The following is a 17125-nucleotide window of genomic DNA, read 5'->3' as shown; positions in this document are numbered from 1 at the left end:
AGTAAGCCATTTAGGACTGTGATGAGCAGAAACCTCTTCACTCAGAGTTGTAATCTTATGTAACTTCCTGCCACCGAAAGTTGTTGAGCCATTATGTTAAATGTATTCAAAGGGGAGTTGGATCTGACCCTTATGATTAAAAGCATCAAGGGATCAGAGAGGAAGAAGTATAGGGTATTGAGGTCACATGATCAGCCATGCTCTTACTGAGTGTTGGCGTAGGCTCAAAGGGATGAATGCCTTACTCTTGCACTAGTATTCTATGATTGTGTTTGGAATGATGTGACAGCGTCATTTTCTTTAAAAACAAGTGTGACACCCTCCTCTCATTCAACAAAATGCAGCAAAATACAGTGATGTGAAGTAGTGGTTATTCTTTTTTTGACTCTCTTCCTTGAGGAAGATGTTTGTCTCGCTAAAAGAGCTTTGAGTAGTATCATGGAATTGTCATCAGAACAAAGAAAGATATCCTTTTCAAATTATGGAACCTTCCATATCACATTCCCTCAGTCCTGCAATGTGCAGAAAAAAGTTTATTTTTGCATTACTAGAGAAATCATGAAGTAAAATGACATAATTTGCAGCAATTGCCGTTCGTACATGCAAAGTTGGAGAGGATCTGGGATGCTGCCAAAGAAGGAACCGTAGAACATTATAGCACAGAAAGTAGGTCTGTGCTGAACTATTTTTCTGCCTAATCACACTGACCTGCACCCAGGAGGCCTCTCATCCATGTACCTGTCCAAGTTTTTCTCAAATGTTAAAATTTTGCCTGCATTCGCCACTTCAGCTGGCAGCTCATTCCTCATTCCCTCTACTCCCTGTGCGAAGAAGTTCCCCCTAAACTTTTCCCCTTTCACCCTTAACCCATACTCTCTGGTTTCCACCCTCAGTGGAAAAAGTCTACCTACATTTTCTTTGTCTATCCCCCTCAATAATTTTGTATACCTCTACCAAATTTCCCCTCATTCTTCTATGCTTCAGGGAATAGTGTCCTTACCTGTTTAACCTTTCCCTGTTACTCATTCTCTAAAGTCGGGCCACATCCTAGTAAATCTCTGCACTCTTTCAATCTTCTATCTTTCCTGCAGCTTCAGTGACCAAAACTGAATATTGCACACCATATTCCAAATGTGGTTTTATACAGCTTTATGATAATAACCTCACTCTTATATTCAATACTTTGATTTATGAAGAAAGGTTAGTTTTGGATTCAGTATTTTCAGCATGTTTGTGTTGCAATTGTGATGAGTATCCTTTTGCAAAGAAGAATTTCAAATTATATATTTCCAATTTTAAAGATCTTTGCACATGGGAGACTGGTCCAAAAAAGAATGTCTATGAGATTGTAGATCCATTGGTGACAATCTTCCAGAAATCATAGTCTCTGGCGTGGTTCCAGGGGATTGGAAGGTTGCGAATATGGTTCCTCTGTACAAGAAAGCTAAGAAGCGGAAAAAAGGGAACTACAGACCTTTAAGTCTGACGTCGGTGGCGGGGAAGATATTAGAGTCAATCCTCAAGGATGAAGTTAGGAAATACCTGGAAATGCATGACAGGATAGGTCCTAGTCAGCATGGTTTTTTAAAGGGTAGATCATGTTTGACTAACCTATTAAAGTTTTTTGAATAAATCTCAGGTAGGATAAACAAATAGGAGGCTGGGGACGTTATATACTTGGATTTTCAAAAGGCTTTCGATAAAGTGCCGCATGTTAGGCTGATAAATAAAATGAAGGCCCATGGAATTACAGGGACGCTATTAGATTGGATAAAAAATTGGCTGATGGGGTAAAATTAAGGGATCCTATTCAGAATGGCTGCCTGTAACAAGTGGTGTTCCAGAGGGGTCGGTCTTGGAGCCGCTGCTGTTTACAATTTATATTAATGATTTGGATTGTGGACTAAATAGTTTTGTGGCCCAATTTGCGGATGACACCAAGATAGGTGGCTGAGCAGGAACTGTTGAAGAAACCGTAAAATTGCAGAAGGGATATAGAGAGATTGGGAGACTGGGCAAAAATATGCAGATGAAGTACAATGTTGAGAAGTGTTTGGATCTACATTTTGGCAGTAGAAATAAACAGGCAGAGAACTATCTGGATAGGGAGAAATTTCAATCCTCAGAGGTGCAAAGAGACCTGGGTGACCCTGTGCAGAGTCATCTAAAAGTTAATGCCCAGGTAGGATTGGTAGTGAAGGAGGTGAATGCGATGCTAGCATTCATTTCGAGAGGTATAGTGTACAAGAGTAAAGAGGTGTTAATGAGACTGTATGGGGCACTGGTGAAGCCCCATATGGAGTACTGTGTACAGTTTTGGGCTCCCTATCTTAGAAAAGATGTGATGTTGTTGGAAAGGATGCAGAAGAGATTTACCAGGATGATTCCTGGAATGCAGGGGCTGGAGTATGGGGAACGCTTGGCAACTCTTGGGTTTCGAATATTGAAAGGCTTTGACAGAGTGAATGTGGATAAGATGTTTCCTTTGATGGGCGAGTTGAAGACAAGGGGTAATAGTCTTAAAATTAGAAGTTATCCAATCAAAACAGAGTGGAGGAAGAACTTCTATAGTCAGAGGGTCATGGATCTGTGGAACTCACTGCCGCACAAAGCAGTGGAGGCCAGATCACTGGGAGTGTTTAATCAGGAAATTGATGGGTATCTCATTACTAAGGGTATCAAGTGAAATGGGGAAAAGGCTGGTAATTGGAACTAGGAGATAGTTTAGCTTACTTAGTGCATAGTCACGGAGCAGACCTGATGGCCTGCTCCTGTTCGTTTATCTTGTGAGATCCAAGGCATGGTGATTGGAGGCAGAAGGTGATGGTCGAGGTTTGTCTTTGCGATTGGAAGCCTGAGACCAGTGGACTACTTCTGTAATCAATGAGGAAAGTTTTGTTTAACATGTCAATGGAGGAGTTATGATTAGTAAGTTCACTGATGACAAACATTTGTGGTGTGTGGATAGCAACGAAGGTAACTTTGGCTTCAGAGCAATGTCGATCAATTGGTAAGATTAGCAGGAAAAATTTAATCTTGCAAAAAGTGATGTGTGCAATGAATGGTTGAGTCCTTGGAAATACTGAGGAACGGAAGGATCTTGGTATAAATAACCAAGGATTCCTGAAGGCAGCAACATAGATAGAAAAGACGGTTAAGAAGGCCTCAGGATTTTTCAGAACTTATTGTCATGACCATATCTCAAAATTTGTTGTTGGGGTATAGAATACAAGGGTAGGGAGGTTGATGGAATACTATTTATGTGACGAGGCATGGAACACCAAGTGTTGATAAATGGAACTCACTGCCTGAGTAAGTTGTGTAGGCAGGTGGCCACTTGAAACATAATGGAATGTTATAGACCAAGTTCTTGGAAATGGGTTCATAGATGGTTACAAGTTGGGAGGCATGAACATTGTAGACTGACGGCCCTATTTCTTTGCTTTGCGTCTTTGACTCCAAGATTCTAGTTTCAGTCTCAGAAGCAGATGTTTATCTTTGGTCTCATACTTTCTGTATTCTATTAATGAAGACTTGTGCCTTTTCAGATATTTGAGAGCAATAAAGCTACAAATGTTGTGTCTTACTTAACTAGTCATTTTATCACTTCAAATTTCATGCGAGAACTATCTTTAAGGAATACTAAAATACTTGCAAGCTTTTAAACAGCGGTGAACTTCGCTGTGATGCACCTTTTGAGATTGGAGCATCACCAATATCTTGCTGAGTGCAAATTGGCTGCTATATTTGGCAGCAATGTTAAAATGACTAAACTTGAAAAGTGTAGCTTTAGCAATGGGGAGTTTGAAATATCTTGAGAATAAAAAAAGGTGCTACTTTTTCCTATAGATTTTAAGGCACTTTTGGAAAGACCATGAACTATGGCCACGTTTCCTCATTTTGGTGAACATAAAATTATGGGAACAAATTTGTGGCTGCATTTCCTTGTGAAAGAGTGGCTACATTCAAAAGTATTCAATTGGCTGAGGTTGTGAATATTGCTTAATAAAGTGCAAATCTTTTTTGTTTTCAAAAATCTTACATTGAATACTAAGGATGTTTTGTAATTTAATTGCTCATGGGGTCATCAAGTCGCACAGCACAGAAACAGGCCTCCACTGTTCATCAAACACATTTTTATGCTATCCGTAAATTACTCTTTTTTTTCCTCTTAGATTTTACTACTTAAAAACTAGGGCCAATTTAGAATTCCACTGAACCTCCCAACCCACATGTCTTTGGGATGTGGGAGGAAGCTGGAGCATGCAGAGAAAACCTGTAGTTAGCAGGGAGAGCATGCACAGTCCTCACATACAGGATTGGTGGTCACTGAAGCTCTACGAGCTGTGCCACTGTACTGCCGAGTTATTTTTCTTCATGTCCAAAAATTCTGGTGACGATTATTATAGCCACTGTGGTAGACACATTTAACCTGTGTCCAGCTCTTTGTTGTCAATGTCTGTGTGCCTCATGTAAAGCCACATCATTGTAAATAACTGTGTTCTTCTGCCAAATCTGAATTTACATAAGATCCCTATGAAGTAGCAACTGGTTCCTGTACCCAAATGAACAAATATCCTCAGAGTTGTAATTTACAGTTAGACACATGACATTAAGTCTACATTTGGGCATATTTGTAGAATAACTCCAATTTTCTGCTCTTCAATGCCTCTTGGTGATGGATGAATCAATAATTCAGTTGTGCCTTTGGTATTTCCATTTCTGATACCAATAGTTGCCATTCATAAAAGCAATGCCCCAATGAAGCATTAGAAATGTTTAATCCTTTGTAAAAATGTTGGCGGTTCCGTCACATTACAACAGTCACAAGCACACAAGTTGAAGGAATTTACTTTTCAAGAGAGTGAATAAATGTAATGGGTTCTGTGATCCAAAATGCTATAATATTCTCATTGAATTAACTATTATTATACTCCTCGAGTCGATGAGATGTAAATGTTTCTGTTTCGACTATTTGCTGCTTGATCACTTTGCCTTAAATGTCTTAGATCATCTACTGAGCGATGTCAGACACAGCCTCATCCAAAGAGCAAGAAAAAAAAACCTCAGTGTTCAGTACTTCAAAACCATTGTCAAGTCAGTTGTGAAACAGTTTATTAGATAATGTACTGAGAGGATTTGAGTAGCATGGCAAGCTGATACAGGGGACCTTTGGGTCAGTTTGAATAGCTCAACACTTTCTCACCGTCAGAATCAATATGATTAAAACTGATGTCATTTTGTTTGTGTAATCATGCTCCATATTATGGTCAAAACCTTAACTAAAAGCCAAACCAGAGTATAATCATATTTATTCATTGTGGAACTTGCTATGTTGTGATATTGCCCTGTTCCATAATCTTTAAGTGCCACCAAAGTTTTAAGGAGAACATCGGATCTTGACTGGGTAAGGACATTTAATTCATTACAAAAGCTGTCATAAACATATAAAATTCAATAATCCCAGGGAATATCCATAGCCACCGGCGATATGCTGGAGGATTGGAGAATAGCTCATTGTTCCATTGTTTCAAACGGCTCCAAAAATAACAAAGAAAATTATAGGCCAGAGAGTCTGATATCAGTAGTAGATAAGATTGCAAGGTGTTCTCAGAGATCAGATATACAAGTATTTGACAGGGGCAGGTTTGGGATGGTCATCGTGGCTTTGTGCATGTTTATCAAATCTTTCAAGTTTTTCAAGGAGGTTACCAGGAAAATTGATGAAGGAAAGGCTGTGGTTGATGTCTACATGGACTTTAGTAAGGCCCTTGACAAGGTCTAACATGGAAGGTTAGCCAAGAAGGTTCATCACTTGGTATTCATTGTGAGGTAGTAAACTGGATTCGACGTTGGCTTTATGGGAGAAGCCAGAAAGTAAGTGGTAGTAGATGCGTGTCTCTCTGACTAGAGGCCTGTGACTAGTGGTGTCCCTCAAGGATCAGTGCTGAGTCTATTGTTTGTCTTCTACGTCAATGATCTAAATGATAATGTGGTAAGTTGAATCAGCAAGTTTGCAGATGGTACAAAGATTGGAGATGTAGTGAATAGCGAGGAAAACTTTCAAAGCTTACAGAAGGATCTGGACCAGTTGGAAAAATGGGCTGCAAAAATAGTAGACATAATTTAATCCAAACAAGTGTGAGGTGTAACATTTTGGAAGGACAAACCAAGGTAGGTCATACATGGTAAACGGTAGAGCACTGAATCTTTACACACTTCTCACACACCTTTCACATTTTGCCACTGATTTTAACATGAGTTTACTGAACCAAGGGTTGTGCTTCTCAGGAATTTGGAACATTAAGAGGTGAGTAGATTGAAATTCCATGGAATTGAAAAGGTGAAAATTTATTTCTGGTGGGTAGGGCAGTGGTTCTCAACCTTTTTCTTTCCACTCGTATACCATCTTCCGTATTCCTTTACTAACCGTAGAGCACCTATAGCATAGGATGCTCTGCGGTTAATAGGGATCACAAGGTGGTATGTGAGTGCGGGGGTTAAAAAAAAGGTTGAAAATCTAGGACAAGGGCCCATGCCTTTCTATAAAAAAAAATTCAAAGCAATTAAATAATATTTTATCCACACTGGAAATTGACTCTCAGATATTTGTCGATTTTGAATTTACAATTGATGGATAATTGGTGACCTGGAGAAAAGTCAGAAATGTGGATTTGGGTCAGACATCAGTTATTGTTTCATCAAATGGCTGGAAGGACTTAAATTGCCTGATGTTGTGGCACGGTTAGTGTAGCAGTTAATATAACACTGTTACAGCGCCAGCAACTGTGGTTCGAACTCTGTAAAGAGTTTGTACGCTCTCCCTGTGTCTGCATGGGTTTCCTTCGGGTGCCAATTGGACGTAATTAAGCGGCACTGGCTTGTGGGCCGAAAGGGCCTGTTACTGTGTTTTCTGCTTAAATTTAATTTAAATGAGTATTTCACTGATACCATTAACAGAATTGTTTGGCTGGTCTCTACAAATGTTGTTTTGAATAACTAATAACTAATTAATGAAAAAATGTTACCTTGTCCCTTCCACTCTCCTGTTGAGAAATTAGAAAATCGGAGCAATTTGACTAGGTAGTCTGTAATTTAATAAGTGATGATTAAAGCATCAACACAGAAGTGTCTAGAATATCACGAGTCTTTGTATTTTGCCATAATCACTGAATATCCATTCTGTTTTCTGTGTGAAAAGAAAATATCTGCAAAAAATTTGAACTGAAAATCATGATGGATGTTCCTGCCACAGTGTTGAAAGCTGGAACACTATTTTATGTGGGGATTCAAATATAATGGTAATATTTCCTTGCTGTACAAAGGCAAAGAAAGAGCAAATTAGTCAATTGGAAATGTGTGATTTGCACATTGATGCAAATTTATTGTCATAGACATAAATACCATATACAGATGCACCGGAATTCTTGCTGCAGCCAGACAAGTATACAAGATGTACTAACTACAATTGTATAAACTAAATTACCACGGCTTGCCAAGATTGAAAAAGAGACAATAAGTATGAAAGAATAGTTAAATATTAATTGTGGCAGTTATTGCAAGAAAAATGTGATGTTTCATTTGGGTAACCAGGTACAGTTCTTCCATATCACAAATACTGCTCACTCTTCGTTGTTATTCATTCCTGTAATGTAGAACATTTATAAGGCAACTCACAAACCAGATTATAGGATAGGAATTATGGTATTCACGATTTTTATTTATTTTATAAGTGTGCAATAACATTGAAAGTGTCAAATTTACGACCGGTATTTTAAAATGGGAAATTTAGACAAATATTTCTTATTATTTTCTAAATTAAAGACATCTGCCTTGTTGGATTTGCTTTTGTATGTTTGTTCCTTTGAAATGATACATCATGCACTGATTGTTGAAATGGCTTTTTCTTGATAAATATTTAATCGTACTGAAATTAGAAATAATATCAGGGAATTTAGTAATTACCAAACCTTTTATCTGTATTAAGCAGTACAAATAAAACCTATTTATTGCCAATTTTCTTACATCCTGCTTCCAAACAGTGTTGGACTCTCTGTTGCTATAGTTCTGAGGGCAGGAATTCCTTGGCAATGGGATCATCTTTCTTTTATGTATGTTCAGACAGTTAATGAAGCCAACTTATTTTACCACGGGGCCAATCCAGTCCTCGCACAATGCCAGAAATGTATACTTTCCAGAAGTCACACGATACCAATCAGATAGTGAACTTTGGCTGAATTTTCTCTTTAGCTTCAGCACTGAAATTAATTGTAACAACCTCATCATAGAATTGGCTGAGATTAGTTTCACTGAGTGGACATCATTGATCTAACAGTCTTCAACAACTCCTGATCAGTGTACTGCATTTAAAAGGTGGCATTGCCTCAAAGGGCAAGTGAGGGGATGGTGTAATGAATGTGAAGAGTTGCTTGCTTTCATTCCATTGACACATCAGGGAAAGCAAAGTGAAAAATTAATTAAACCTGTTGTGTGAGTTGTTCACTAATCTGTAGCAGCTCATGACATTTGGAATTAGAAGTTTTTGAGGATTTATTAACGTAGTTGCAATTATTCTAAAACCTATGCAGTGCTTTATGGTATTGAAGCCCTTAAATTTCAGCTGGAGTTAAACTGTTGATTTCTGTAGTACCATTAGCAGTTAAATTTATATTTTTTTTAAATTTAACTCTTTGGGCTCTGGCCATTTTTAACCTTTTGGAATATATACTCCAGACTGGGTCCCTGGGTGAACTACAGTGTGAACCAGCTAGTGATTGAGTATAAAACCAGTCCCAGAAAACAGGGACACAGAGTAAATGCACTTGTTGGGGACACAGATTCTAAAGGGTTAAAGAGAGAGCACAGTAACACCAGCCTCTGTCACCAAATACACCCATGTGACCAATCCCTATACACTTTTTGTAGGGTGGGAAGAAACTGGAGCACCCGGAAGAAACCAACATGGTTACGGGCAAAAACTCCTAACAGATACGAAGCAGGGTTTGCTAAAGCTGAAATAATGTGTTAACCACAACGTTAACCAAATCAAAGTAAAAAGGAATAATTGCTAACTTAGATCTAACTGCTTTTGGCTAAAATTTTATTCAATCCGTGAGACAAATTGGATTAGTTGCAATACCTTCCAGGTTTGCTTTCTCATGTCTTCAGTCCTATGAATAGAGGAAATAATCTGCAAAGGAAAAAGGGTTTCCTTGCTTCCTGTGCTCAAGTATGTCTCCTAGTGGGTTGCATAAGGAAGTGGTGACGTTCTTTGGAATTTTCATTCCCTAAGTATTCAAACCAGCCAGAAGCTCAGGCCAGGCATGGGTGAGGAAGAACTATATATATAAATATGTATTAAAACAATTATAATGTAACAAATTACCTGTAATTTCATGGAGCAGGAGTTCCAAATTGAAAAGTTTATTTATCATTATCTGGGTTCAAATGACCTTTTTATCAAATAAATCAGTTTACAGTATTTTTTCCACTTTGAACATTAAAATGTAAATTTGTTCTATCTTTAATTTTCTCTTTTAGTTTCCATCTTTATACACCAGCACTATCAGTTTCTTGGATAGATGTGCTCTTACTTTCTACCTTCTAACTTGTTGCTTTGCTGTTATCATTTCATATTTTAACTATTTTATGATACTCTCATGGAATGTTGAATGTTACAGCAGACCCTTCGGCCCACAATGTTGTTCCAACCAATATAAACCTATTCCACAATGATCTAATCCTTTCCTACTCATCCCATTAACCCTAATTTTTTTTAAACTTCATAATCTCAGGGTCTTTTTAATATCCCTATTGTACCAGTCCTGACAATCCATTTCAGGCACCTGGTCTTCTATAGTGTTTAAATCTGAATGGGCAAAATATAGAACTTTTTACTTAATTATTGTTTATCATTTTTGCTTCCTTTGTGTCAAGTATTTGATTTTGCGTTGCATCAACAAGCTCTGTTTAGGAGTACAGAAGCTGTTGTATTTTCTCGTGATCTTTCGCTGTTAAAGGCTTAAGTTTTTGAGTTATCATGCTGCATTTATGGGAATAATGATCCCTACTTATCTTTTACATCAGAGTTTTAGTGTTAAAATTGGAAAGAATATTCCTGAATATAGTTTCATCTTTTAATTCAACTGATTCAAAAGTTTTTAAAATTTGGTTCTCTCTTGGACACACCAGAAATCAGATTTAGCTAATTAACTTTGGACAGCAACAAAATAAAGGGGCAGAAAGAAGTATAATGTTATTTTGAGGCACATCCATATTTGGAATAACCACCTCTGAACTCTGATTTAGCTTAAGTAAAATCAAAACTTTGAAAATGTTAGAATGCCAGGTGCAAGATGACTGAATACTTTTAAGTTGTATAGATAACAATGAACTGGATCTGTATTTGCTGAAGCAAAAGGAAACGTCACAGAAACTCACTTTCCCAGTAATTTACTTTTCAAATGTCGACTTGCATGTAAAACAGATAACTCTAATAATTTTTACTTCAGTCTAAAGTGTTACCTGATATCTTTGTTCCTTGTCAGTTTGAATAAAAGGCATAATTTCTGCAAACGTTTACCAGCTGTCAACTAATACATTAGCAGAACTAAAATATGCTGGTTGCGTATCGCTAAGAGCTACACATTTAAAAAAAACCAAGCACCAGATGTTTCGAACTACATAAATGATTCTGACAATTTGGTTTACAAAACCTGGTAACCTAGTAAATTATGCACTCATTTGATTCATTAAAACTTATAAACTATTTTTCCAAACTACCGTAATTAAAGCATTACTTACAGTAATTGCAGCTGGGGTTAACTGTGCCTTTGATTTTGCCTTTTTTATCAATCCTCAGATAAAACTGTGTTCGACAGAAAAGTTTCCTTATTCTAACATCTCCACCTTCCATGTAGTCGTAACTTCTGGTGTGCCGCTCAGGACTGGTGGAAGAGTTCACACTTGAAGCCAGTTGGTCTGGAGTCATGTCATTGCAAGCGATCGACACATTCCCTGCTAGAAGGATGCAATGAAAGTATAGTCTGTACAACAAAGTTGGGAGGATCCATGTCTGCATCCATTTGCACATTATAGTGCACTGCTCTGGGTTCTCAAGAACGACATACTGCAATTTAAATTACGAATCAGATGAATGCTGCTTGTTTGGGGTCTCAGCTTCTGCCTGGACTCCGTGACCTTGGATCTCTTTTATTTGTGGCACTAGCAGATTAGAATGTGTGTAATCTTTCCTGAGAAAGTTTATGGTGCTGAGCCAGAATTTCTTCAGAGAAGTGATGCACTGTCAAGTTCCACTATAAACAATTAAGTTTCCAGTATTCTTGGTTGTCTTTATCTTCTTTTCTAATGGAATTTTCCTTTTGTAGAGAGAGCATTGACGGGAATAGAGCTGCAAGCAGAAGTATCACTTAACTTTAACAACCCATTACAGTCAGCTGTTACAAATAAATTAAAACCATAGCAACAAGCTTGGAGGTGTACACCAATTTTTTTTAAAGTTCTAGTTAGTTGCCAATTCCTACTTGAAAAATATATAAAAACAAATAGTAGATGAGGTAAGTTGCTTTTCCAAATGTTGCTGTTTGCTACACTTTTAGTCTTCTACATAATTTAAAAAGTGATATGGAATATGTTCTATGTTACTGTCCCAGTCTTGCTTTAACTGCTCCATTAAACCCTGTTGATTAAGCAATTCCCCAAACTTCTGTACACTTGTCATCTTGTACGCATTCATTCAAAAGTAATCACAATGTATTTATGTGGTAAACCAAATGCTTTCCATGGAATTTCCCATGTTTCTTGAACAGAATTCTTCTTTCGCTGTCTAGACTGGCTGGAAGAATTCATAACTACCTCAATGTCAATTGCACATGTTTAACCTAAGTCAGTTTAATTCAAAAATTCTCATGGAAAAATAGGTTTGTAGAAATAAATATAATGATTTGTGATAAAACTTACTTTTATTTATGTCGAAGACAAACTGTGCACTGAAAAAATCCATTCTCCCCTCACATCATCAGCTTGTGTGTCATTATGGACTATATTCCAGCCCAGGAAGGTTCCAGCAGAATCATAATTGTTTCCATAAATCAAGTGTTAACATGAGAGGGATTTTCTGGGCATCATGAGCCTGTTGTTGTGCAGTTCTCTTCGATAAATGCCTTTTCCTGACCTCACTTGGAAGTAATTAGATCTTAGCCAGTCAGCTGTCAGTTGGCTCCACGAACAAAGAAAAAGTGAGGTTCCCTTTGTCAGATGTCCACATGGTCATCAGAGGGAGCTATGGACTCAGAGAGGGCTTTCTTATTTCTGCACGATGTCGCATTTCTTTATTCTCTGCTCAGTGTATCCAATCTGCTGCAATCATGGGAGAAAATAATGTACCCTACTCCACTCAATATATTTCTGATGGGGGGGGGGGAACATGATTCAAAAATGAATCAACATAAATTTTCATTATCTTCACTTCATTGTGCTTTTTGTATTCAGCCTTAAACCTTTGTAAAATAAACCATTGCAAATCTTAACTGATCTACTATTGTTTGAATGTCATATACATTGTACAACGTATATATGCACTAAAATTCTTAACCAGCCAAATTCACAGCCAAACAGTACTGTATGTTTAAATTTTTTTTTTAATTGATCTGTGCACTTGATGCTTCATTCATTGCCAACTGGCGTATTTCCTTGTGGAGGTTTCTAATACTCAATAAATATATGGTGAGTAAAGATTTGCTTGCTTGTATCTATTCTACACTTTTTGAAAGTTATAACAGGATTTGTCTTGCAAATTGAGGGAATCTTAAATTGGAATGACCACCAATAATATGAAATTTCAATAATAACTACTACTGACCGCAGTAAGTTATGGGAGTAGTTTTATGAATATGAAAAATAATAACACAAAAATATGATTGCTATAAATGAGTTATCCTTTCTTACAAAGAAAGAAAAGCTGGAATCATTCACTAGACTGAAATATTTTGTTAATTTTTTGGATAAATAGTTCCTGGCAGGATCAAAAGTATCTAAATTAATTGAAAACCATAGTAAGTTATTTTTTTATAACTATTATTTGGTGCAAGTAATATGCATTCAAATTTATAGAATGATAGATTCCTTCACTCCTTAATCTAATTTGGTACATTTTTTTTAAAAAAGGCTATGTTATTTTAGATCCAGGAAAAAAAAAGTTACTGATGTTTTATGTAGTTGTAGAAAAGTTTCCCAACAGAAGCAGCAAGTTTTTAAATCTCCATTCTATTTCATCATTTAACACATGCAGATCTTTCTATTACAAAATGTTGATATCACTCTCTTTGTCAGAAGAAATACAATTAAGAGACTGACATACATCAACCCGTAAATATTTCTAGAGCTATCGTCATGAACAGCATGAAGATGGGACTGAATGACACATTTTTCTCTTCTTCCCCTTTCAAATCTTCTGTCCTCTTTTCCTACACAATCCAACCCAGTAAATTTCTCTTATCGATGTTCTGTTTCTAATATATCTCCTGCTTCTATTACTTCAGCTGGGTTCATAGGAAGAGGATTAATTTTATGAATAATTTTATTCTGAGGTAACTTTGGATCACCAAAGCCCCTCAAAACATTGTAAATATCCTTTGATATATTTGCAATTATGATACAAATAGTTAAGTAAACCTTGCAACAAGTATTAACTACAATCACAACAGTCTGTGTGTGAATATTAGAGTTCCTACATTTATCAACCAAGTCAAATACTGAAGAGTGCACGATGAAAATGACTTGAACACTTAATCCAATGAACTGTTATCTTGAATTTTCTGCATTTGTAGGAGTTTGAAAGAAACTCACTAAAATGCTTGGTTTCTGACTATAAGAATAAAAAATAATAAGAGATCAAAGGAAGCTTAACATGCATGGTGTGAATAATAGATGAGGCAAGCTGCTCTAGCAATACCATCTGAAAAATGTACAACTAGGTTGACTCCTGGTCTTTTGAGGAACTTGGAGGTTACTGGCACAAAGTTATGGACACAAGTACTGAATGCTTGATCCATGCAACATTTCGGGCTTGAGTCCTTCATCAAGGTTTCACCAGTATTGTGTTTTTACTTCACCCACGGTGTCTGCAGACTTTTGTGTTTTACTTCCTGGAATTACCTGTATGATGAGAAGGGTATCCTAAACTGAGATTCTAAATCCTGCAGCAACTTTGTTTGCCCTGAAGTCAATGGGCAGTAAAGGCAAATCATTCCAAAAGTTGCTCAAAGAAACACTTTGTAGAGGGTCAGTTATCCCAGCCTCATAATTTTACTGGAAGATGGTATCCCTCATCAAACATTTTAACCTGCTTTATCAACAAACTTTCTTCCATCATTAAGAAGTGGGGAAGTCATTGTACCTTCTCAACAAAATGTGCAGTCCATGCAAGACTGAGAAAATGTTGCTTGAAGCAAGTTACTCAGTCTCTGGCCATCTTATTTATCTTGTTGATCCAATTGATACCCATGATGATGATGGACCCATCGACAATAATCCTATTGGATATCAAAGACAACACTTTCTTGTTGGAAGCCATTTCTCATCTTACAAATGGATACGGTGCCATGGCCTCTAACTTTAGCAGCGTACATTTGTGTCCATGCCTGAACAAAGGCTGAAAGTCTGAGCTTCATTTTCTGAGGAGCTCTAAATGTGATTGAAATTTACCCAGTTTTTTAGGTAAAAATGGGTATCCCATTTCAAGTTCGTTTATTATCATCCAATTGTCCAAGTACAACCTGATGCAACAGCGTTCTCCCATTTTTGGTGCAAAAACAAGCAAATAGGCATCAAGATTTATTGCACACAGACATATGATACATATGCATATTGTTTAATAAATAGTAGAATTTTGAATATCCCCACTTCTGATCTTATGACTTTTAAATTTAGACACGTGGCACGATAATAGGCCATCCCGACCCACAAGGTCATGCTGCCCAAATACTTAAATTAACCTGCAAACCCCATATATTTTTCAAGGGTGGGGGGAAACTGAAGAAACTCGCGCTGGCACAGGAAGAACGCACAATATCCTTGCAGATGATGCTGGATTTGAACCAGGGTTGCTGGCAGGGTAATCGTGTTGCAGCTAGATGATTGATAAAGCAGCTGAAGATGGTTGTGATTAGGATGCTGTCTTGAAGAACACCTGAAGTGATGGCCTGAGAGGCAACAAGCTTTTTAGTTGTCCTCCCTTGATGCCCATTGACTTTAATTTTACCAGGGCTCCTTATTGTCAAAACACAATGCTGGAGAAACTCAGCAAACAGTGTACTTTATATAGATAGTCCTCGACTTCCGACCTACACCAGTTACGTCCACCCGCACATTTTTAAATCGGTCTTAAAACGACACTACAAGTATATATTTTTCATTAAAAATACTGTATATAATGGTCCCTGCTCCTGGACTTACGACCAACTCATCAGACCAAGTTACGGTCGTATGTCAGGAACTACCTGTGTAGCAAAGATAAAGATACATAACCATCATTTCGGGCTTGAGTCCTTCATCAAGGTTTCACCAGTATTATGTTTTTACTTCACCTACATTGTCTGCAGACTTCTGTGTTTTACTTCCTGGAATTACCTGTAGAATGAGAAGGGTATCCTAAACTGAGATTCTAAATCCTGCACCTATTATAGATCAAGCCATCCAGGCAGTTTTCAACTCAAAAGCGTTTGGGGCTTTTAATGGAAAAAAATCCACTTTGTTTTCTGTCATCCTTGAAGATGCATATAATAATTTTAATGTGGCTATGGATTAATCGTGGCAAGCAATCAATCACTAGCCATTAGATTGCAAGATGTAAGCAGGTGGAAAGTCTAAGTTTTTGACAGCTTCAGATAACTGCAAAAGTTAATACTTTTTCTCAATAATTCCAAAACAAAACAAATGGCTGATCCTAATATGTTGCTTCCTGAATGATGTCTTTATAATTTGGTTTTGAATAAGTAGCCAGAGTGTTAAAATGGCTCCACTGCACCCTTGTCTGCTTACTTCCAGCCTGGTTCCACTGCTATCTCCCAGTTCGCCGACTGAGCCGCGTTCTCCCTAGCTCTCTCCCTGCTTGCCGTCCGAGTCACGTTCATCTCCTTGCTCTTTCACCACTTGCTGCCCGAGCCACGTTCTCTCCCCGTTCACCCGCCAGAGCCGCATTCTCGCTCTCTCCCTGTTGCCCACCCGAGTTGTGTGGCTGCTCTCTCCCCGCTCTCCCCCAAGCTGCGTTCTCTCTTCGCTTTCTCCCCGCCGCCCGCCCGAGCCGCATTCTCTCCTTGCTCTCTCTAGAACACCTGAAAATATACTGTGCATGTTTTCAGAGGTTTTCATAAACATGGATAAAGGGATAAGGACCTGAATATCAATGTTACAAACTGTACTGTTCCCTTTCCAGGTCTCTTAAATTGAATATCATACCAAGATACTCAAAGACAGTAATTACTAGTTGTAGTGCACTACCAGTAACCACTAGGCTGAGGGAACGATAGGTTTTAATGTACAGAAGAACCTTGCTGGCCCGGATCCAGGTATAGGAAATGGCGGGAAGGGAGAGGTGGCTCAACCTTTATGGCCCAGGGGAAGGAGTCATAGGGTATGAGTCATCAGTGGGCAGGCCAGCTCCATATATACAGTAATCAATCATAACTATATACATTGAAGGAAACATATCACCACACTAGTGCAGTAGGAAATTCATACTCTTAAGTGTAGGAATTTGACAGTACCATGAATTGGAAAGAATCATGACCTGTTATTGGCCTGTTACTTTACTATCAATATTAATCTGTACTGGTGCAGGTCAATAAACATGTATAATTTTAGAGTCAAATTCTGTCTGATTTCAGCTTTCTTTAAAACTGAAAGGTTTGACAGAGTATTTTCTCATATGCTGGAGTGCAACTCTTGTCCCAAGTCAGTATCTGTCATCAGTGTATGCCGTTTGTTTCTTCCTTCTCATTTCTTAAAAATCAAGAAAATTAAACAAGTTTGTGAAGTGACAAATATGATCTTTCCTGCAGTAAACAATGTATTTTTCATATCATCCAGACATTTTAGGAGAGCCAAA

At 37.7% G+C, this 17125-nt stretch overlaps 2 protein-coding genes across 2 annotated transcripts in view; one reads left to right on the top strand and one right to left on the bottom strand.

Annotated features, from left to right (window-relative positions):
- Nucleotides 1–12161, bottom strand: part of fgf7 (fibroblast growth factor 7) — a 40646-nt gene extending 28485 nt beyond the window's left edge. Inside the window, exons 1-2 of the mRNA XM_069911818.1 lie at nt 11980–12161; nt 10804–11410 (exon numbers count right to left, since the gene is read on the bottom strand). Coding sequence (XP_069767919.1) covers nt 10804–11092 — 289 coding nt within the window. The 5' untranslated portion in view covers nt 11093–11410; nt 11980–12161. The remainder of the gene's footprint in view (nt 1–10803; nt 11411–11979) is intronic.
- LOC138749855 (protein FAM227B-like) overlaps nt 1–17125 on the top strand; it is a 141120-nt gene that overhangs the window by 80995 nt on the left and 43000 nt on the right. The window lies entirely within an intron of this gene.

The sequence above is a fragment of the Narcine bancroftii genome, chromosome 14 (genome assembly GCF_036971445.1).
Source record: "Narcine bancroftii isolate sNarBan1 chromosome 14, sNarBan1.hap1, whole genome shotgun sequence".
NCBI lineage: Eukaryota > Metazoa > Chordata > Chondrichthyes > Torpediniformes > Narcinidae > Narcine > Narcine bancroftii.
The sequence above is the reverse complement of the archived record's forward strand: the minus strand, read 5'-3'. Positions and strand labels throughout refer to the sequence as shown.